General features: G+C 44.5%; 1 protein-coding gene across 1 annotated transcript in view; it reads right to left on the bottom strand.

Moving 5' to 3' along the window:
- The window catches only part of LOC126260524 (putative uncharacterized protein DDB_G0291608), a 183,843-nt gene extending 178,990 nt beyond the window's left edge, over positions 1–4,853 (bottom strand). The window contains exons 1-3 of the mRNA XM_049957856.1: positions 4,686–4,853; positions 4,053–4,625; positions 3,542–3,764 (exon numbers count right to left, since the gene is read on the bottom strand). Coding sequence (XP_049813813.1) covers positions 3,542–3,764; positions 4,053–4,625; positions 4,686–4,853 — 964 coding nt within the window. The remainder of the gene's footprint in view (positions 1–3,541; positions 3,765–4,052; positions 4,626–4,685) is intronic.
- Between the last annotated feature and the right edge of the window lie 17,658 nt (positions 4,854–22,511).

The raw sequence follows: 22,511 nt of genomic DNA, 5'->3' as shown, positions 1-22,511 counted from the left end.
AGACCCTCCCGAAGATGTCTGTATGGAGTGTAGTTTTGTACGGAAGTAAAGCGTGGACGAGAAGCAATATCAGCAAGAAGAGAATAGAAGCATTTGAAAAGTAGTGTTACAGAAGAATATAAAATATTTCGTGGGTAGATAGGATAATTAATGAGAAAGTACTGAATCGGGCTGGTGTAGAAAAAAAGAAGGTGGCACAACTTAACTAAAAGAAGGGATCAGTTCGTAGGACAAATCCTGGGGCATGAAGGAATCGTCAGTTTAGTAATGGAAGAAAATATGGGGGGGGGGGGGGATAAAAATTGTAGGGCGAGACCAAGAGATGAAAACAATAAGCAGGTTAAAATGACTGTAAGACCCGCCCACATGCTGCCAAGATTGCTCCGAGTACGCTGCAGAAGTTTGGCTTGGAAGCCCTTACACATACTCTTTACCGTCCCGATCTCTCCCCTCCGTACTTTTTGGAGCCCTGAGGAAAGACATCGTGGCCGTCGATTTGCTTCGGATAAAGAGGTGCCCACGTAGGTACAATCATGTTTCCGTAGGCAACCGCAAACAAGTTTTCATTTGGTTTCCCCTTATAGTTGTGCTAGAATAAGAACGTTTGCACAGGAAAGATAAATCAAACCAGTCTCGGACTGAAGAACACAAAAACAATAACAACAACAACGACAAGAGCAAAAATGTGCGGATGTATGGGAAATCAACGGAAGGAGCCCACAGAAGTGCGATGTATACATTAGTCTGAGCGTCGAGCCTGACAGTGTTGTGTTTTTGCTTGCTGTATACAGCTGGCCGCGTAGATCACTATCTACCCACAGCCATCTTCAATGACGAACGATTTATTTACACGGTTTCGGAATGAAAGCCACATCAAGCATCCTAGGTTTATTAGAGAATACCATCGTTTTCGTAAAAATTTTAACATATCGTGAAGATACTTCTTAATTTATATGAGGACGCTGACATATGCTATGTTGTCACGTGGATCACCGCGTAACATTCCTGACAATATCGCATGTTCCGGAGTTAATTCGCGAATTGTTGCATAAATGTCGTTTTGCAATATTCGTTTTGGACTGGGGATGATCGTCGATTGGCCCGAAAGCGATTATCTAAATAAGTAAATGAATATTCAGTAGCGTCTACATAATTTTGGCCCTAAAGTCTCGACAAATACTGTGTAGACAGCAGTATGAATGGGGAGAAGTAACGTTGTGGGAGTGGTAACGCTAAGGTAGTGGTAAGTACCAAAAGATAAACTGAAGACAGATTATCGGTGTCGCTAGCTTTTTCCTTCCTTTCACGACTCGATTCGAGGGCTTATAGCCTCGTTCGCATGAGGATATAGGGATATAGCGGTCTGCATGTGTATTTCTTCTTCTAGATCTTCTTCTAGCTGTCACCAATCGTTTGTCTTACTTTTCACGTTGCTACATGTCACTTGTTACGATTCACTGGTTATCATTGTACAGCACAGAATCGATACAGAAAAGGATAACAAAATTATTTACAAGATATTCCAGCACGAAGCACATTGCAGAGCGTTATATACTCACATTTCTACAAGTGAATATCGAAACATAAAACTCAAAATAAATATTCTCTTGAGATCATAGAGGTACAGAAATATAGTGTCTTGGAAGTCAAAGGGCATTACCTGTTTGCATTGAGAATCAGGGTTGTAAAGCTTTATGTTTGCGCAACTATACGATATCTGGAATGTACGTGTTTTGTCGACATTCAGAGTAACAAATTTGTAAATAGAACAGCCTTTAAGCTTGTTCTTGCTGGAAGATTATTTAAGTAGTTTAGCTATTGTTTATATATTACTGGCCAATGTGGGCCCTGTACCACACTGGATTGATAGAGGGAACACTACAGAGAAAGAGACGAGAAGCGTGTTCCATCAGACGATCGCTCAGGAAACGCGAACATGCTACGAGAGCACTTATCCATCTTCAGTGGCAGACGCAGAGAAGAGGCGTTGAGCAGAATGGAGTGGTTTAATATTAAAACTGCGATAGCGTACGTCTCTATATTAGTCAACTAACATATTGGTTCCTCGTACGTATATTGCACGAAAAGATAATGGAGGTAAAATTATAAAGATAAGAGCTCATACGCGGGTTACCAGCAATCGATCTTCCCGCGCTCCACTCGCGTCTGGAATAGGAAGGGGGGCTGGTGGGTGACAGTGGTATATATAGCACTGTCTCCTACAGACTAAATGTTGAACACGCGATGTGGATGGTGTTGAAAAAATATTCCATAATTTGAGAGATAATAGGTGGACTAAAACAAGAAATGTCGAGTAAACATGGGCCCTAAAGTGCATGTCTTAAGAGCTCTGAGCACAAATTCATCTTCGCTAATGCGAAACACATCTCTTCTACTACAAGCTCTTTGCTATTACAAAAGGACCTACAGAATGCCATAAACATATGCAAACACATTATTCTAGGTGAAACATCAGAGCTTCCTTGCTATTACGTACTACCTGCATTTGTGAGTCATATCCAGAGGAGATGCTCAGCATGCAGTCAATTCGCAGTGCGGCATGCTTCGGACAGAATGATTACGGTATCACGTACACTCTGACAACCCTCAGGTTCGTCTCTGAAGCGCTGGCAGGCACAGATGGCGCGTACCTGTGGCGACTTGCAGCCACCAAAGATTTCGAGTGTCCCCAAAACGAAATAACCGTCGTATTAAGATCGAGGAGCGAGCTGGCCAACGTACTGGTCTCCCCTACCTATGCATTGGCCATTAAATGCTTGTATGAGATGTTCTCCGACATTTCAGAGGAAATAGGCTGGTACCCTACAAGCATGAACTACATCACCCAGGACTGTGAATACGGTTTACAGTAACAGCTGTTTATCACATGTTCTACCCATGGAATGGTCCTTATGTGTTTACTGCTTTCTGTAGGTCGTTCCGTTATAACATAGAGCTTGAAGTAGCGAAGATGAAGGTCTCCTAGTTCTTAAGGTGTGGATTTTAGAGAACATGTTTACTGGACATTTTTATCTTGTTTTGTTGCAAAGTGTCACTTCTTAAACTATGGAATACTTTCTTCTAATACCCTATATATGTAGATAGATGTTTATAATGAAAGGCGTCCGTGTCATACGATGTTAAGAAGGAACAAATAACAACAAATTTGAAATGGAGTGAAACGTAAACGCAAGGCGGACAGCTGGGTATATCCAGGTGACGATATAAACATGCAAGTGAATGCATGCAGTATGGGAGTCCTGGGGACCGATGACGTCAGCAGTTTGGTCCCTTCGGAATTCACACACATTTGAACATTTGATGAGAGTCTAGGCGTCAAAATGTATAGTAGAGAAAGAAAAAAGGTGAATGACGCAGATAATTAAACTGGCTACATACAGAAGACGAAGTAGACGTGCATACCACTGTGTGCATCTGAGGATCAGATGTACGTTCTCGAAGCGTGTCGTGGGATGAAACGAAACCGTGACTTAGGCAGATAATTGTTTCAGTTCGGCAGTTTCCGACCGGCAGTCCTTACCGTGCTCGGCGGCCTGCAGCGCGTACTGGTAAGAAGCGTAGGGGTCGTGCGGCGAGGGCCCCGGCGCGGGCGGCGTCAGCGGCTGGTGGTCGGGCAGCGGGCTGAGCGGCGGCGGCTTCATGTAGGCGTTGCCGTCGCTCGTGGCGAACACGCCGCCCTGCATGGCCCACGCGGCGGCCACCTCGCGGTCCGAGCACGCCTGCTGCTGCTGCTGGTGCTGCTGCTGTTGCTGCTGTTGCTGCTGCTGCTGCTGCTGCTGCTGGTAGGTGAGCACGCCGCCGCCGCCCGCGCCGCCGCCCGCGTACTCGTAGCCGTAGTGCTGCGGGTAGGCGCAGGCGGCCGCGTGGTAGTCGGGCGCGGCGGCGGCGGCGGCGTCGTAGTGCGAGGCGGCGGGCGAGAAGAAGCCGGCGGCGGCGGCTGCAGCCGCGGCGGCGGCGTGCGCGTGGGCGTGTGCGTGCCCGTGCTGGTGGTGGTACTGCGCCGCCACCGCCACCGCCGCCGCCGACGGCTTCAGCGCCTGGCACTTGCGCCGGAAGCCGCGCGGCCGCCGCCGGAACGAGCCCTCCTCGAACATGAACTCGGACGCGGGGTCGATGGTCCAGTAGTGGCCCTTGCCCTGCCGGCCCAGCCCCTTGGGCAGCTTGATGAAGCACTCGTTCAGCGACAGGTTGTGGCGCACAGAGTTCTTCCAGCCCTGGTAGGCGCCGCGGAAGAAGGGGAAGCGCTGCTGCAGGAAGCTGTAGATCTCGCTGAGCGTGAGCCGTTTGGCGGGCGAGCTCTGGATGGCCATTACGATCAGCGCGATGTACGAGTAGGGCGGCTTCTCCTGCCGCCGCACGCCGGGGTTTCCCTTCTTCGCCGGCGGCTGTTGCTCCTTGTCCTGCGTCTGCTGCTGCTGCTGCGTCGCCGGCTGTTGCTGCTGCTGTTGCTGCTGTTGCTGTTGTTGCTGCTGTTGCTGTTGTTGTTGTTGTTGTTGCTGCTGCTGCTGTTGTTGTTGCTGCTGCAGAGCCTCGACGTGCAGCTGCTGCTGCAGGTGGTGCGCCTGCTGCTGCTGCTGCTGTTGCAGCTGCTGGTGGTGGTGGTGCGAGGTGAGCGCAGCGTGGTGGTCGAGCTCCGGGAGGGCGCCGGCGCCGGCGCCGCTGAGGATGACGCTGTGGTGCTGGTGCAGGTGCAGGTGGTGCAGGTGCTGCTGGATGTTGATGGTCTGCTGCAGCACGGACGCGTGGTGCTGCGGCTGCGGCTGCGGCTGCGGCGGCGGCGGAGGCTCGTGCGCGTCGGCGGCGGGCGCCGGAGCGTCCTCGCTCTTCATCATCTCGCTGGGCTGGCGAGTAAACAACTGGCGGCCGGCCGCCGTCCCTGCGCGCGCTGCCCGCGCTTTTTGTGGCGGGGGCGGACGCGGAGGCGGGGCCAGCTCCGCGGTGGGCGTGGCGTCTCTCTCCCCTCGCCGTCCCTCCGCGTCCGGCGACGCCGACGCGCGTTGCTAGCATGGCGGACGGCGACGCCGGCCGCTCGGGCTCCCGTCCGAACCGTCACTTCCTTTTCTTAGTCACTCGTCAGAATGAGGACGGGAACCACATTGATAAATAACACCTTCTCTTTTTTTCAGGGCAGGCTTCTCCCCTCTGAAGCAAGCTCCTACCAGTGTCACCCGTTAAAACATTCCAGGCTCTTATTCCGTGGACAAACGAATTTGTTCTAGAACCCCAACGTTTGTTCCTTATCTATGGAGGAAATCTTTGTAGCTTTTATAAATGTCCAATTAACACACTAGTTCGGTATCTATTGACGTAGAAGTTCGTTTCCTTGCGCTGCTGCGTAGACGCGTGCCACATGTTTTCAAAATTCGTGATGAATTGGTTGTTGCCGGCTGCTGTCGGCTACTATTGCTACCCTATCACCGTGGTTCATCCTCATCCAGATACCACTCAGCTTCACACCCTCCTCTTTTCGACTGAAATTACTGGCGTGCTTAATTATCTTTTTTTAAAAAAAATACTTTATTGATGCAACACAAGATATTAGAACAATTGAAAACAAGTATTATGATACAAATGATTCATAAAAAACAACATTTTGTTATACACAATAACCCACCACCTTATTTAATTAGTGGGTCCTTTTATCATACATAACAAAGCAGCTTAATTATCTTTATCCCCACTCCACAAAGCCTGTTACAATAATAGCTCGCCGGCCGGGGTGGCCGAGCGGCTCTAGGCGCTACAGTCTGGAGCCGAGCGACTGCTACGGTCGCAGGTTCGAATCCTGTCTCAGGCATGAACGTGTGTGATGTCCTTAGGTTAGTTAGGTTTAAGTAGTTCTAAGTTCTAGGGGACTGATGACCTCAGAAGTTAAGTCCCATAGTGCTCACAGCCATTTGAACCAATAATAGCTCGCAGCAGTCAGGACCTGGGTCTTATCGAATCTAATCTGATTGTTTCTCAGCTTCAAAACGTCTCCTACAACATCTCATCTATGTTTTCCGTCTTCTACAGTTTCTCTTACGTTTTTCCAGTCAGTTCTGCGCCATTCTTTTTGTAGTACGCATATACACTTTTACAAAGCTACATTATATTCTCTAAATTCTTGTTTTTTTCCGAGGGGTTTTAAGCATCCGTGATTGACCTAAAGTGTTCTTGCATCTTTCAGGTATGTTTGTAGATTACGGCGATATTCCGTGTGGTCAGTAGTCTCTTTCATTAGAACGACCGCGTAGATTATTTTGAGAGAAAGGCGAACCACAGACTCCATTTTATTATCAGACGCACCATATCCAGTAAAGAGGCTACCTAAACTACCGTTCTCCATCCTTTCTTGGAGTTTTATTGCGTGGCATTGAGCCCTTACCAGCTAGGATTGACGGAGCACCCCGAGAAAATTTCGAGGAAGGACAGCTCGTTTTGTACTGTCGCAAAATAGTGCAGAGAGTGTCACGGATATGATACGTGAGTTGTATGTCAGTCACTGAAACAAAGGCGTTTATCGTTGCGGTTAGAACTTTTTGCGAAACTGCGATCACCATCTTTCTCTTCCGAAAGCCAAATGTTTTGCTGGCACCCACCTGAAAAGCGAGAAGTACTGATAATGGAATACAAGAAGTCAGTTCTCGTAAGAAAAAAATTACATGTTATTTCTCTCCCTGGCAGGAAAACTTTGGATATAGCAGACGGCAAGTGTATCACTAAGATCTTTATGCAGCAGTCTTCAGTCTTTTGTTGTTTCAGCGGAAGAATATTATTTAGTCAACTACGTATTGGAAAGATATTTCAATTTTGCGTGGAAAAACTCCGGTTCGTTGATTTCCTCCAATTATGCACTATCATTATTATAGCAGCGGCATTTTTTTTTTTTTTTTTTTTTGTGGCTGATGATCTGAATCAAGGTGTAGATTAAGACTAGTGTGTGTGGGGCGGTGGCGGGTGGGGGGAGCGGGGGGTTCCGGTATGTTAGCAGTGATAGTACATTTTTACCAATTTATTCCGAGGTTGATCAGTCTAATACTCAAATCTGAAGTAACTAAACATATAGGCTCTCCGCAGCCTAATCTACAGTGCTTCGCGAAGGGCACTTAATACGTCAGTACCATTTTCTCTCCTTTTCTATTCCATCGGCAAGTATTTAATCAGAAGAACGACTGTGGTTTCATCTAGGTACAAGTTCCAATAATTATATTTTATTATTTTCCTGATTACTTGAGTACTTAAGATGATGTAATATCTTTTTTGGTTCGCCTTGAGCATTTACGCTCTGGTACGTTTGAAGGTAAATGTTTCAGTAATATGTAAAGTCTTTTTTGTAGCGGCTTCCACACAAGTTAGCAGTGTCACCTATCAGGGTAGTTACAGACATACGCTCATGAGCATCCAGTCTGCAGAACATACTAGACCTACACGTATAGCTGTTCCCCTACTACGAGTGAACTGTCTTAAGTATAACTAGAAGAATCGGAGATCAAAGATAAATATTTTATCACAGTATGAGAATGAAGTACAAGAAGCATCGACACCAGTGGTCCAACATATGAATTCATTTCTTCCATGTTAGCGTCGTTCCTCCAGGGGTCATCAAAGCTTTTACAGAAGCTTAGTTCCAAAGCGCTGACGCCAAGAGAACAATATTTACAGAATGACTAAAATATTACAAAGCACTTTCGACCGAGAAGTTTTTAAAGTCGTCCGGGTCAGATCATTGAAGCGAATGCCTGAAGGTTTCCTTCGACGGATCACATACGATTTCTCTCCTTTTTCTCTTCCCCAAGACATTTATTTCCGCCTCGACTGGATTTCAAACGCTAACGATGTCGATCATATAAAGTCAGTGCTGGAAATGCTTCCTGTATCTGACCGAGACCGACTGCATTGTGTAGATACGAAAAGTCTCATCCACATTGAGGTTATTACGGATGGAGTACCAGCTAGATACAGAGCTGTAGAAAGGAGACTATCCACTTTCATCCAGTATCGGCATTTTCCTGAATAAAGGCAAACCACGGATAGCTAAATCGGGACCGACGGACAGGAATGTGGAACCCGCTCCTATTACATACGTGGGTAGTGACAAGTCCATTGCGCCTTCTCACTGGTGACATGTAACCATTATTGCCTTTTTGAGGCAGCTTTTTATTTCTTACAGCATCTAACTTATTGCAGGGAATCAGACCACAACTAAAAAATATAATGGCATTAATTTGATGTGGTGCCCTTCACTAGCACAATGTTGGTCTCAACCGGCCTTTTGCTATGAAAAATTCCACAAACGTTTTCGGCAAGGAAACTAATAGTTCGTAGAATGGGCTTAGGTTTGTTAAGTTGTCTATTTGGTCTCTATTTGGAAGGTAAATGCGAACTGAATGTTTAAGTGTATCTGCCGCACATCCTTACGTAGGCTCTGATTGCTGGGGTCGTCAAAATGTTGGAAACATCTGTGGCCGGCCGATGTGGCCGGGCGGTTCTAGGCGCTTCAGTGTGGAACCGCGCGACCGCTACGGTCGCAGGTTCGAATCCTGCCTCGGGCATGGATGTGTGTGATATTTTTAGGTTAGTTAGGTTTAAGTAGGTCTAAGTTCTATGGGACTGATGACCTCAGATGTTAAGTCCCATAGTGCTCAGAGCCATTTGAACCATCTGAAACAACTGTGGCAAAAACAGCTGTTGTAAAATATACATAAATCATTCAGCGTTACGAATAATTTCTTTTCATCACAACAGCACTGAGGCTGAAATGGAAGCTTATGTTACACTTTGTTGCTGATGGTGTGTACCGTGAGCGGCAATTTACCGTTGAGTGAACACGTTGTTAAAAATGTTTGCAAAGACGGAGCTCGCGAAACCTTTCAAGATAATCAGTTTGCTTTTTACTTACGTTCTAGTGCCGTACCACTTTGATATCATCCCCCAGAATCAAGCAAACAGTTGGAGGCTAGGGAAAAGCTCTGTCTGTGCTCAAAATGACGTATGTATGCGATCTGCACGTATCGAATTCCACATTAATTTATTGCACCGTCTTATCACTTTCTTCGATAAGACAGCTTATAAATTAAAGTCTCTCGTTTTAGCCCTTGGCAGTCGAGCATTTGTGACCAAAGACGGGGTATTCCAATTAGGATAAAATTAATAAGGGTGATAAACACTCATCATTTTCTTGAAGACTGAACGAGGGTAACATAGCCTCCTATCGCTTTATTAATATCGTGATGCTCTATGTTCATTCTGTGCCATCATTTTCAGACGTAGTTTGTGTACCAGCTAGACGACAATTACTGTCTAGTATTTGAAAAGACAATTTGCTCCATGGCGCAAGTATGAAGTAACATGATGAAGAATGGAAATAAAGTTAAATCAGTATTTCAGAGAAAAGTGAAACACTGTAAGTACCTTTGTCTAGTAAAAAAAAGAAAAGTTTCTGTTTAGGGTTGAAAACGCGATATATGTATATCCTAATGGATATATGTATATCCTAATGGATGGTGCTAACCAACTAGTGAAAGATGGTAATATGCACTACAGATATCACGACGAAATACGTCCTGGAAAACCTACATATTAAATACAACCGTAACAATACCACTAAACATCCGTGCTAAGCTGATTGGTTGATTCATAGGAGGATACCAAACAGCGAGGTTATCGGTCCCATCGGATTAGGGAGGGATGGAGAAGGAAGTCGGGCGTGCCCTTTCAAACGATTCGTCCCGGCATTTGCCTGGAGCGATTTAGAGAAATCACGGAAAACCTAAATCAGGATGACCGGACGCGGTCTGAATCGTCGTCTTCCCGAATGCGAGTACAGTGTGCTAACCACGGCGCTACTCACTCGGTTCTGTGCTAAACACTACATGAAATACACAGGAACACACGAATTGTTTAATAAAAATACAGAACTGCTAAATAGCAACAAGTCTACACAGACATCAATTTAACTCACTGTCCACTGCAGGAAAGTAAAGAAAAGGTAAACGGGCGGGTATGTTTGATCAAGATTTGTGAGAAGGACATAATGAAACAAATCCATTTTTGAATGGGTACTCTTACTATATGCAGATCGCATTCTGAGTTTCATGTACGTTGGATGTTAGAAATCTGAGCTGGACTTGGATTTAAATCAAGATAACCTCCGTTCCGTCCAGTGCGCTAGCAATTTCGCGCATTAGTAGAGCTAAAAGCAGCGGTCTGTGTTCGAATCCTGGTTCGATATACAGGCGGCACTTGCCATATATAATCAGACTTGGACTACATCACCACATAACTAACAAAAGAGTGAAACTTCCTGGCAGATTAAAACTGTGTGCTCGACCGAGACTCGAACTCGGGACCTTTGCCTTTCGCGGGCAAGTGCTCTACCATCTGAGCTACCGAAGCACGACTCACGCCCGGTGCTCACAGCTTTACTTCTGCCAGTATCTCGTCTCCTACTTTCCAAACTTTACAGAAGCTCTCCTGCGAACCTTGCAGAACTAGCACTCCTGAAAGAAAGGATACTGCGGAGACATGGCTTAGCCACAGCCTGGGGGATGTTTCCAGAATGAGATTTTCACTCTGCAGCGGAGTGTGCGCTGATATGAAACTTCCTGGCAGATTAAAACTGTGTGCCCCACCGAGCAAGGTTCGAAGGAGAGCTTCTGTAAAGTGTGGAAGGTAGGAGACGAGATACTGGCAGAAGTAAAGCTGTGAGCACCGGCCGTGAGTCGTGCTTCGGTAGCTCAGATGGGCCTCGTGATGACTGGGTGTTGTGTGATGTCCTTAGGTTAGTTAGGTTTAAGTAGTTCTAGGGAACTGATGACCATTGATGTTAAGTCCCATAGTGCTAGGAGCCCCTTGATTGTTAACGGTTATAAGTGCAGATATTTTAGCCGGCACGGTAGCTCAGTATGTTCGGTCAGAGGGTTAACAGCCCTCTGTAATAAAAAAAACCTGAGCTAATCGCTCAACAACGAAGTGTAACGGATGTCTTACGACGTCCGCTCCGAGCAGATGAAACGAACAAAATGAGATTTCAAAAATAAAAATAAAAAAAAAGAAGATGGTAGAGCACTTGCCCGCGAAAGGCAAAGGTCCCGAGTTCTAGTCTCGGTCCGGCACACAGTTATAATCTGCCAGGAAGTTTCATATCAGCGCACACTCCGCTGCAGAGTGAAAATCTCATTCTGGTAACAAAAGAGTGTTTCTGTGTGATGATTTTGGAGTCTCAAAGGAGGATGTGTAACAGTAAGGTACATAATGTTGAGATAATAGAAAAGCGTATGTCGGTAGCACAGGCAGTGGGGAAAAGTAATGCTAAACGAGCACAGTATATCACATGCTAATTAATTTCACAGACATCTAGTCAACTCAGCTTTAAATCTGTAGAGTTCAGACGATACTCAGCAAATTATAGGCACCTAACATGGGCCGTGTAAGTTTTCTTTCAGCGCTTGCAACGTCGCATTCTCATTGCTATTCTATTTATTTAATACGAAGGAAGATGAAAAATCAGCATGGTAGTGAAAGGCTGTATTTAATTGTCACAGAGATGTGCTTTGTCCAACATTTTTTTTTAAAGAGTAAATCCCATACTAAATTTCAATTTTGAGGTGTTTACAAAATGCCCATACACGACTGCAGGAGCCAGCTTAGTTGACTCACAGTTTGTGCAGGAATAAATTCCTTTAGACGTGGAAACAGGTGAAAATTGAGATTGAGCTTGAGATTGAAGGCAGATGACCTGGTGATTGGTGTACCTATTCCTTCAGTTTTCCCGTCGTTAAAGGAATTGTATGGGCAAGTGTATAAATGGATGACTGGGTGTTGTGTGATGTCCTTCGGTTAGTTAGGTTTAAGTGGTTCTAAATTCTAGGGGACTGATGACCATAGCTGTTAAGTCCCATAGTGCTCAGAGCCATTTGAACCATTTTTTTTGTATAAATGGATTTTATTCTCTTGCGATCATGGTGTCTCCTACTGTATTGTTCTTCTTTTTGGTAGCTAATAATTGTATAGCATTCACTTCGCATTGTTTTACAACTTGTTTAGTAAATATAATGCGTTTTGGATCCCAGAAGATACGTCCCAGAAATTTACGTGAGTTTCATCTCTCTTGTTGGAAGGCCACCTGCTTCGACACACTAATTTGATTTCTTTTTCGTTTCTAGCCCGTAGATGTGGATCACATTTTTTTCACTGTATTAAGTCGGAGCACAGAATCGTATGTATTCTTAGCTGACAGATTCGCTTTCGTGTTTGGATTTTGGTCGGCGTCCAGTTCACGCAAACGATAAATGGTCCATATTAAACAATTTTACGACAGCGTGGGATTCCAGTTTAGGCTTTCGAACGCTAAAAAATTTATAAAAAATAAAAAAAACTATTCCGAACAAGAAGCCAAACGTTATAAACTATTCATCGGGTGTCATTCATGATGTATGAGATGGACCAATATGCAGCACTTGACAAAAATTAAATTGCACAGATATAAATACCATACCCGTGCTATTCCAAGAGATTCTAAGCTTGTTCTCGTATGTGTGACTTCATTGGGCCGTTAAATTTCACTCTTGGATCCGTAACATTTATTTTACTAGCAGTGTCCGTGGTGTGCCGGATCTTTACCCTCAGTAGCCTTGTGCATAATAGGAAAAGCCACTGTTTCTTTATTGAGAAACAATAACTTTGCGATAATGATGTCGTAGAACAGGAAAGAGTAGGAAATGCAGTATGGAAACATGGGACCAGCTTATTTTGTCTGCTCTAACGACAAAAGAAGGTAGGTATTGCTAGACAATCAGTTTAATGAGTAGTGGTGGCAAGACATAAACATTAAATTGTCTGCAGGATAGTGGAACGACTGGTTGAATTTGACCTGATGGAAGATGATTTGATTTGTGTTTATACGTGTTGATACACGGGAGCTAACACTGATCTTAGACTGATCTTAGAAAACACGGAGAAGGAAGTCAAATTTACATTTGTTGACAGTCTAAAGTGAAATACGCTTTTCTAAATTCTGAAGTCACTAGGAATAGAATAGAAGTAGCACAAGTTTATTTAAACTTGTACAGAAATCAAACAGTAGAAATACGAGTCAAGGGCACGAAAGGGTGGCAGTAGGTAAGAATGGATTGAGACAGAGCTTCAGGCTATGGCACATGTTATTTAATCTGTCCACTGAGTACAATGTACAGGAAACAGGGGGAAAATCTACAGGAAGACTAAGGCTTGACTTCAGTAATCAGGTTAAAGTGGATGTGAGATGGAGTAGTTATATACAGATGGAGAGATTTGCGCAGGGCTGATTAGTGTGTAAAGCTGCGTCAAACCAGTATTCGACTGACGATCACACAACAACATACCGGAAAATTGTCGTTGCTGTTGAGGTGTCCAATCTGAAGACTGGTCTGACGCAGATTTCCACGCTAATCTATCCTGCGCAAGTCTCTTCATGTATTAATAACTACTGCTACCTACATTCATTTGAACCTGCTTTCTGTATTCACGCCCAGGCCTTCGTCTATAATTTTAATTCCACCACCCCCATCACTTCGTTCCAAACCGATTACTTCTTGATTTCTCAGTATGTGTGCTATCAACCGACCCACTCTTTTTGTTAAGTTGTGCCGTTAATTTCTTTTCTCCAATATTGTATTCAGTACCTCCTCATCAATTATTTCATCTAACCTTCTGATCTTCAGCATTTGTCTTCTTGTCTAAACTGCTTATCGTCTACGGTTCACTTTCGCACAAGAATAATTTCCAGATAACACCTTTTAACATTTAAATTGATATTCGATATTGACAAATTCTTCTTTTTCAGCAATGCAAATCTCACTGTCACCAATCTGCGTTTTATACCCTACCTATTTCGGACATCATCAGTTATTTTGCTTCACAAATAGCTCAACTCATCCACTACTTTTTGTGTATCATTCCTAATCCAGTTCCCTCAACATCGCCTGATTTTACTACATTCTATTGCCCTTGTTGTACTTTTGTTGATGTTCACCTTATATTCTCAATACATTATCCATTTTGTCTGACTGGTCTTCCAAGCCGTTTGCCGTTTCTGACAGTGTCATCGGCAAATGAAGGAATTTTTATTTCGTCTTCCTGAGCTTCAATTCCCTTCCCATACGTCTCCTTGCTTTCTTTACCATTTGCTCAATGTATAGACTGAATACCATCGAGGATAGGGTACAGTCCTGTCTCATTTCCTTCTCAACTGCTGTTTCCGTTTCATGTCCTTCGACTCTTGTAATTGCATTATCGTTTCTGTACAAGTTGTAAATAACTTTTCACTCCCTGTATTTTGTCCCTGCTACATTCAAAGTTTCGATCACTGCAGTCCAGTCAACATTATCAAAACCATTTTCTAAATCTACAAATGCCATAAATGTAGGCTTGTAATCTAAGACAAGACGTTGGGACAGTATTGCCTCACATATTCTTACTTTTCTCCGGAACCCAAAGTGGTTTTGGTTCAAATGGTTCAAATGGCTCTGAGCACTATGGGACTTAACTTCTGAGGTAATCAGTCCCCTAGAACTTAGAACTACTTGCATCCACCTAACCTAAGGACATCACACATATCCATGCCCGAGGCAGGATTCGAACCTGCGACCGTAGCGGTCGCGCGATTCCAGACTGTAGCGCCTAGAACCGCTCGGCCATCTCGGCCGGCCCAAAGTGGTTTTCGTTAAGGTCAGCTTCTACCAGTCTTTCCATTCTTCTGTAAGCAATTTGTGTCAGTATTTTGCTACCGCGACTTACTAAACTGATGGTTCGGAAGTAGTCACACCTATCGGCAACTGCTTTCTTCTGATCTGGGATTATTACATTCCTCAGACTTTAAATCTGAGGGTATTTCGGTCGTCTCATACTTCTGGTACTTCAGGTGGAAGAATTTCTTCATGGCTGGCTCCCCGAGGGTCTCAATTATACTGAGGGAATGTCTTCTAATCAAGGGGCCTTGTTTCCATTCAGGCCTTTCACTGCTCTGTTAGAACAACAACGGAGGAATGTCTGTGGAGAAATCAGTCAAACGTATGGATCCTGAAGAGGGGCAGTAGAGTTTTCCCTTGCTTTAAGATAACTAACTGATCAGGCGTTAGCGAAATGACCTTGCTGTGCTGGTACTGAGAACGTCTGAAAGCAAGGGGACACTACAGCCGTTATTTTTCTTCCCGAGTGCATGCAGCTCTATTGTATGGTTTAATGATGATAGCATCGTCTGGGGTGAGATAGTCCAGAGATAAAATAGTCTCTCATCAAGGTTTCCGGAGGGAGACTACTTAGGAGGGTGCCGTCATCAAGAAAAATAAAACCGGCATTCAATGGGTCAGAGAGTGGAATGTCAGATCCCTTAAACGGTTGGGTAGGTAGATAATTTAAAAATGGGAATGAATAGTTTGAAGTTATAGTGGAAATAACTGAAATGTGGTTGCAGGAAGAACAATACTTCTGGCCAGGTGGGTATAGGGTTATCGACACAAAATCAAATTGGGACAAGGCAGGAGTAGGCCTAACAATGAATAAGAAACTAAGACGGCGGGCAAGCATAGTGAACGCGTTATCGTAGCCAAGTTTATATGCCGACTAGATCTGCATATGAAGAAGAGTCTGAAAGAATATATGATGAGACAAAGGAAATTATTCAGATAGTTAAGGAAGACGAAAGTTTAATCGTGATGGTTGAATGGAATTCAATAGTAGGAAAAAGGAAGAGATAAAAAATAATAGGAGAACGTGGACAAGCGGAAATTAATGAAAGAGGAAACCTGCTGATAGAATTTTCTACAGAGCATTTTGGTTCAAAAATATCGAGAGGATGTTGTATACGTGGAAGAGACATGGGGCCAGAGAAAGATTTGGATTGACTATACACGGTCCAGTCGCATTAATGTGACCACCGTCTATGTTCGAAATCGACGTACAATAACCACTAAAAGACAGCAGGTGGCAGCGCTAACAGTGTAGGGTATATAAAATTTGTCGGTGGAGAGGGGATGCGGAAAACAGTACAGTCATTATCATAATTCGGAAACGGAGCGGTTTATACGACGACAAAAAGGGCATGATCATTGGCTTTCGGGCCAAGGATGGAAGCACTTCCTGAATGGCTAAATTTATAAACTGGTCGGATGCTGCCATGGTTAAAATATTCCGTGCATGGCAAATTGGCGCTATTGAAAACCGGCAGCGAGGCAACTGTGGTGCACCACGGGCCATAGGTGACAGGACAGAAAGAAGGCTGCAGAGATGTGTACGGGCGGATAGACGTGCAACTGTTGAGCAACTGACCACCCAGATGAATCGACGGACTACCAATAGTGTCTCTTTGACTGTTCAGCGAACGTTGTTGCGTATGGGCTGGCGCCTGGTTTATGTACCCATGCTGACTGCTCTTCATAGACGACGATGGCTGGAATTTGCACTCGAGCACCGCAACCGGTCAACAGAGTGGCAACAGGTGACCTTTTCAGGTGAATCGCGGTTTACTCCGTCGGGCAGATGGCCGCTGGCGCGAATGGCGTGAAACTCCTGAAAGCAAACACCGTGCAACCAGTAGGGGGCGTTATGGTCTCCAGAATGATTTCGTGGAATTTCTTAGGTAATCTCGTCGTTCTGGAAGGCGCAGTGGATCGACATAAGAATGAATCTATCCTTGGGGACGATGTCCACTCCTACATGCAGTTTGTTTTTTCTCGGCACGATGGCATCTACCAGCAGGACAATGCAACATGTCACACAGCTCGTAGTACATGTTCGATGTTCGAAGCGTACCAGGGTGAGTTTATCGGGCTCGCTGAACCCCGAACTCCCCGGATTTAAAATCAGTCGAGAAATCGTGGGGCCACCTGTATCAGGCTGTACGCGCCATCCAGGGCAGATGGCATGGCATCGGAGTCGGCATGGCTCCACATTCCTGTCGGGCCCTTCCAAAACCTCACTGTTTCTCTTCCTGCTCCTCTCGCAGCGGACCGCACTGTAACAGGTGGTTACTCAGACTTTTGACGGGTGGTCACGTTAATTTTACTGGACAGTGTACAATGGTAAGAGAGAGATTAGAAACCATAAGTTATGCGCTAAACCATTTCGACAAGCACATGTGGATTTATGAACTGCAGATTAAAACTGAAGGATTTGCAAAAAGGCAGGAAATTAAGGAATGAGACGTCGATAAATTGAAAGGTCTGTCAAATTTAACTTTCCGTATCCCAAGAATAGTTGAGCCTTCCGTGACAAACCAAATCGTACAGTGAATGTATCGAGCGAGTCTAATTTTGCTTGCGTGTGTTGGTGCAGAAGAAGATGATGATGCGCTGGCCCCGTGTTTACGGCGGCCACACGTGCTGGTATTGCCAATGGCCGGTGTGGCGCCGGGGGTCTGCGTCACTGGCGCCGCCATCATCATCTTCCTCGCAGCCGCGTTCTTTTTTCTCTTCCACAGCAGATCAATGAGCGTCTGTATTTGCACCGTCAGGCCTCATTCAGCGCCGGAGATGATTAGACGGCGCCGTTATATCCTTTTCTGTTCCAGGCCGCTTCGACTAACAACCAAGAAACGATCGTACGGGGTATCTTCCCAGATACGCGAGTGGCTCTACAACTAGATCTACAATCCGTAAGCCCACTTACCATGTGTGGTGAAGGGCACCGACTACAATTTAGGCAGCTCCTGTTCATTCGCGAATGGTGCCCGAGAATGAGGACTTCTCTAACTTTCTAGTCGTGATCATTTCGTCTAGTCGTGATCATTTCCATCTATGGATGGATGGGAGAAAGTAATACAGGATGATTCAGCCGTCCCTACCACTGTCATTTTATGCAACCTACAATGTTATACCTGGCGTTCATAAGCCACACGTGAGATTTTCATATTCTCTCGCACGCTACGCGCGAACTATTAGTTCTACAGAAAAAAAATGTTAACGGAACCTTTTCATCGGAAATTTAATGTAGCTAAATTTTGTACTGGGGTTCGTTTGTGATAGAGGCCACGCCTTTCGAGTATGTGCCAAGCTAGATCGTAAGAGATGGAAAAGAGCCACCGTGGTACAACAACCGAGTTAGAAAACTGCTGCGGAAGCAAAGGGAACTTCACAGCAAACATAAACATAGCCAAAGCCTTGCAGACAAACAAAAATTACGCGAAGCGAAATGTAGTGTGAGGAGGGCTATGCGACAGGCGTTCAATGAATTCGAATGTAAAGTTCTATGTACTGACTTGGCAGAAAATTCAAAGAAATTTTGGTCATATGTCAAAGCGGTAGGTGGATCAAACAAAAATGTCCAGACACTCGGTGACCAAAATGGTACTGAAACAGAGGATGACAGACTAAAGGCCGAAATACTAAATGTCTTTTTCCAAAGCTGTTTCACAGAGGAAGACTGCACAGTAGTTCCTTCTCTAGATAGTGGCACATATGGCAAAATGGTAGATATCGAAATAGACGACAGAGGAATAGAGAAAAATTAAAATCGATCAAAAGAGGAAAGGCCGCTGGACCTGTGGGATACCAGTTCAGTTTTACACAGAGTACGCGAAGGAACTTGGCCCCCTTCTTGCAGCGTGTACCGTAGGTCTCTAGAAGAGCGCAGCGTTCCAAAGGACTGGAAAAGGGCACAGGTCATCCCCGTTTTCCAGAAGGGACGTCGAACAGATGTGATGGACTATAGGACTATATCTCTAACGTCGATCAGTTGTAGAATTTTGGAACACGTATTATGTTCGAGTATAATGACTTTTCTGGAGACTAGACAACTACTCTGTAGGAATCAGCATGGGTTTCGAAAAAGACGATCGTATGAAATCCAGCTCGCGCTATTCGTCCACGAGACTCAGAGGGCCATAGACACGGGCTCACAGGTGGATGCCGTGTTTCTTGACTTCCGCAAGGCGTTTGATACAGCTCCCCACAGTCGTTTAATGAACAAAGTAAGAGCATGTGGACTGTAAGACCAATTGTGTGATTGAAGAATTCCTAGATAACAGAACGCAGCATGTCATTCTCAATGGAGAGAAGTCTTCCGAAGTAAGAGTGATTTCAGGTGTGCCGCAGGGGAGTGTCGTAGGACCGTTGCTATTCACAATGTACATAAAGGAGCTTGTGGATAACACCGGAAGTTCACTGAGGCTTTTTGCGGATGATGCTGTGGTATATCGAGAGGTTGTAACAATGGAAAATTGTACGGAAATGCACGAGGATCTGCAACGAATTGAGGCATGGCGCGGGGAATGGCAGTTGAATCTCAATGTAGACAAGAGTAATATGCCGCGAATACATAGAAAGAAAGATCCTTTTCATTTAGCTACAATATAGCAGGTCAGTAACTGGAAGCAGTTAATTCTGTGAATTATCTGGGAGTAGATATTAGGAGTTATTTAAATTGGAATGATCATATAAAGATGATCGTCAGTAAAGCGGATGCCAGACTGAGATTCATTAGAAGAATCCTAAGGAATTGCAATCCGAAAACAAAGGAAGTAGGTTACAGTACACTTGTTCTTCCACTGCTAATATCCTTCACTAGTGTGGGATCCGTATCAGATAGGGTTGATAGAAGAGATAGAGAAGATCCAACGGAGAGCAGCGCGCTTCGTTACAAGATCATTTAGTAATCGCGAAAGCTTTGCGGAGATGATAGATAAACTTCAGTGGAAGACACTGCAGGAGAGGCGCTCAGTAGCTCGGTACGGGCTTTTGTTGAAGTTTCGAGAACATACCTTCACCGAGGAGTCAAGCAGTATATTGCCCCCTCCTACGTATATCTTGCGAAGAGACCATGAGGATAAAACCAGAGAGATTAGAGCCCACACAGAGGCATACCGACAATCTTTCTTTCCACAATCAATACGAGACTGGAATAGAAGGGAGAACCGATAGAGGTACTCAAAGTACCCTCCACCACACACCGTCGGGTGGCTTGCGGAGTATGGTTGTAGATGTAGATTCAAGAAAAACGTACGATAGTGATCTTCAAACGCACCATCACTACTCCCGCACTCAGCCCCCACAGTTCAGGATTTCTAGTATGTTATTCGACCTTTTCTCGTATTAATTGACTGTCCCTTTTACGCTACCGTAATGCCGCGATTAATGAGGATAACGTCTAAGGGACACCACACCAGTAGTGTGTTGCTAAGATGAGAATTTGGGACTGACGGGAGGCGTGCTAGGGTAGCCCGTGCAGGTGCAATGACTGCTGTGTCTGGATGGCTCAGTGGTAAAGGCACGATAGCTCAGCGTGTTCGGTCTGAGGGTTAGGGTTAGCTGCCCTCTATATATATATATATATATATATATATATATATATATATATATATATATATATAAACTGAGTTGATGGATCAAAGATGATCTTGAACAGGTGTCACAGGACGTCCGCCACCAACAAATAGAACGAACAAAATGAGATTAAAAAAAAGTGGTCAGAGCGTCTGCTCGTAAGCAGAAGACTCAGGTTCGAATCCCAGTCCGGCACAAATTTTCAATTTTCCTCACTGATTTCAGTGTAAGGAGTGTGTCAGAATCCTCTATTACATTTAAAATAATATAGTCAACTTAACGCTATTCTTTGCTGTGTGTAAGCACTCAGATATCTATAATAACAATGTGAGGGCGAAACATGGGTGCGCTATTCTAAGCATTGTTGTGAGACGAGGTCTGTCTGCGTGAGTGGAGGTGGTAGTGTCGGTCGGGAACTCAGAGACAGAAGACGTGTCACTTTCTCTCACGTCGGAGGTGGCAGATCTTATCACACTCAAGGCGTGATTTAATTTATATAACCAGGATAGATTTAGCTGGCTTAACGACGCTTGAAGATGGAATTCAAGGTAAAATTCCCAAGCAGAGCGCAAAAGCAATTGCAGGGTTAGGCTCGTGATTGTTAGTCCGAGTTTGCAGTAACCCCATGTTTTACATGTCAGTTAAAGAAGCCTCCTTATCCTCCAAACAATAATAACTATTCTCCACATCTAATTAATATATAAATGCTGTAGTTATTAAATCTTAATGAAACTTTGAAATTGAGATAATTTGTTAATCTGGCACTCAGATATGATTGATACCTATGCCATTGTGATTGTCATTGTCTATTATTTCTGAAGTTTTAAATAGACTTAGTTTATGGAATCCCTTCTCACGAGTCATTTAGTAGTTAAGAGGATCCAGACAAACTCATTTGTATTAAATTCGCCGCGCAGGGTAGCCGTGCGGTCTGAGGCGCCTTGCCTGGGTTCGCGAGGCTGCCTCCGTCGGAGGTTCGAGACCTCCCTCGAGCATGGGTGTTTGTGTTGTCCTTGCGTAAGTTAGTTTAAGTTAGATTAAGTAGTGCGTACGCCTAGGGACCGATGACCTCAGCAGTCTGGTCCATAGAACTTACCACCAATTACCAAATTTGTATTAAATTCATTCTTAGTAGCAATAAGCTTTAGCCGCTGCTGCTGCATGCTGCTTCGCATTGCTGTAAACCACATGGGAAAAGGCAGTCATCTAAAGAGTTGAGTGCAAAACTTATGGCCAAAACAGAGACACTTACACACCACAACAAGTCATGTACTCTAATCCAGTAAATTTCGTTACACAAGTCAAATTCTGTATCACTTGTAAATTCTTGTTCGAAAACGCAGTCAGATAGCTTAGTTATTCATTGTTACAGGTTCATTTGTTCCAGTAGTTTTTCGTATTCAAATACGCAGTCAGGTAGCTTATCCAAATATTAGTTTAAAGTTTTACATGTAACGATCTTTTGAGGGCTTAAATGTCTGTGAAACGGACACTCATACAATACGCACACAGTTGTATGCAGATTAGATTGCTTTTACTGATAGCTCAGGTTTCTTATCGAGTCAATTTTCACAGACGGACATACGGGATATGGGCTGTAGCTAAGTTACATATATTGATTGCATATACTTTACATCAGTCAAAGTCCACTTGCAGCCAAGGTCTGTAATTCCTTCGTGTAGCGTCACAGGTCTGCGCGAACTGGTTGCAATGATGACAGCTGCATCGCCCAACGGCTCACCGTGCTTTTGTTCACTGACTGGTTTCCGTAGACATTCTGCAAGAGCCTATGAATATATGCGATGCTCTGGTTTTCCATCAAAATAAACTCTCCATTAAAACAGCTCTCTGCTTGGAACCATTTTGAAGGCTACGTACAGAGCCGCTACCTATCGGAACTCCATGAAACCATAAGGGCTGAGAAGAAATATTTCACGATATCCGGCGGAGCAGTGGCGCAATCATAGGCAATAGCATTGCATACGAATGAGGCAGAGTGCCTAAGCCTCGCCATCTCTGAGGCTCATGGGCAATACAAAAGGACGTCTAGCGCACCGGGAAGCGTCAGCGAACATTTTGTCTGTCACACAAGTTCATTTCCATAATGTGATCTGTGATCTCTAGACATTTGATGCAAAGACTTTGAAACACCCTGTGGAACGCAGATTAGAGTAGATATTATTGTCAGGAAAGCCAAAACCGGCTAGGAGCAAT

This window comes from Schistocerca nitens, chromosome 5, assembly GCF_023898315.1.
Source record: "Schistocerca nitens isolate TAMUIC-IGC-003100 chromosome 5, iqSchNite1.1, whole genome shotgun sequence".
Lineage (NCBI taxonomy): Eukaryota > Metazoa > Arthropoda > Insecta > Orthoptera > Acrididae > Schistocerca > Schistocerca nitens.
The sequence above is the reverse complement of the archived record's forward strand: the minus strand, read 5'-3'. Positions and strand labels throughout refer to the sequence as shown.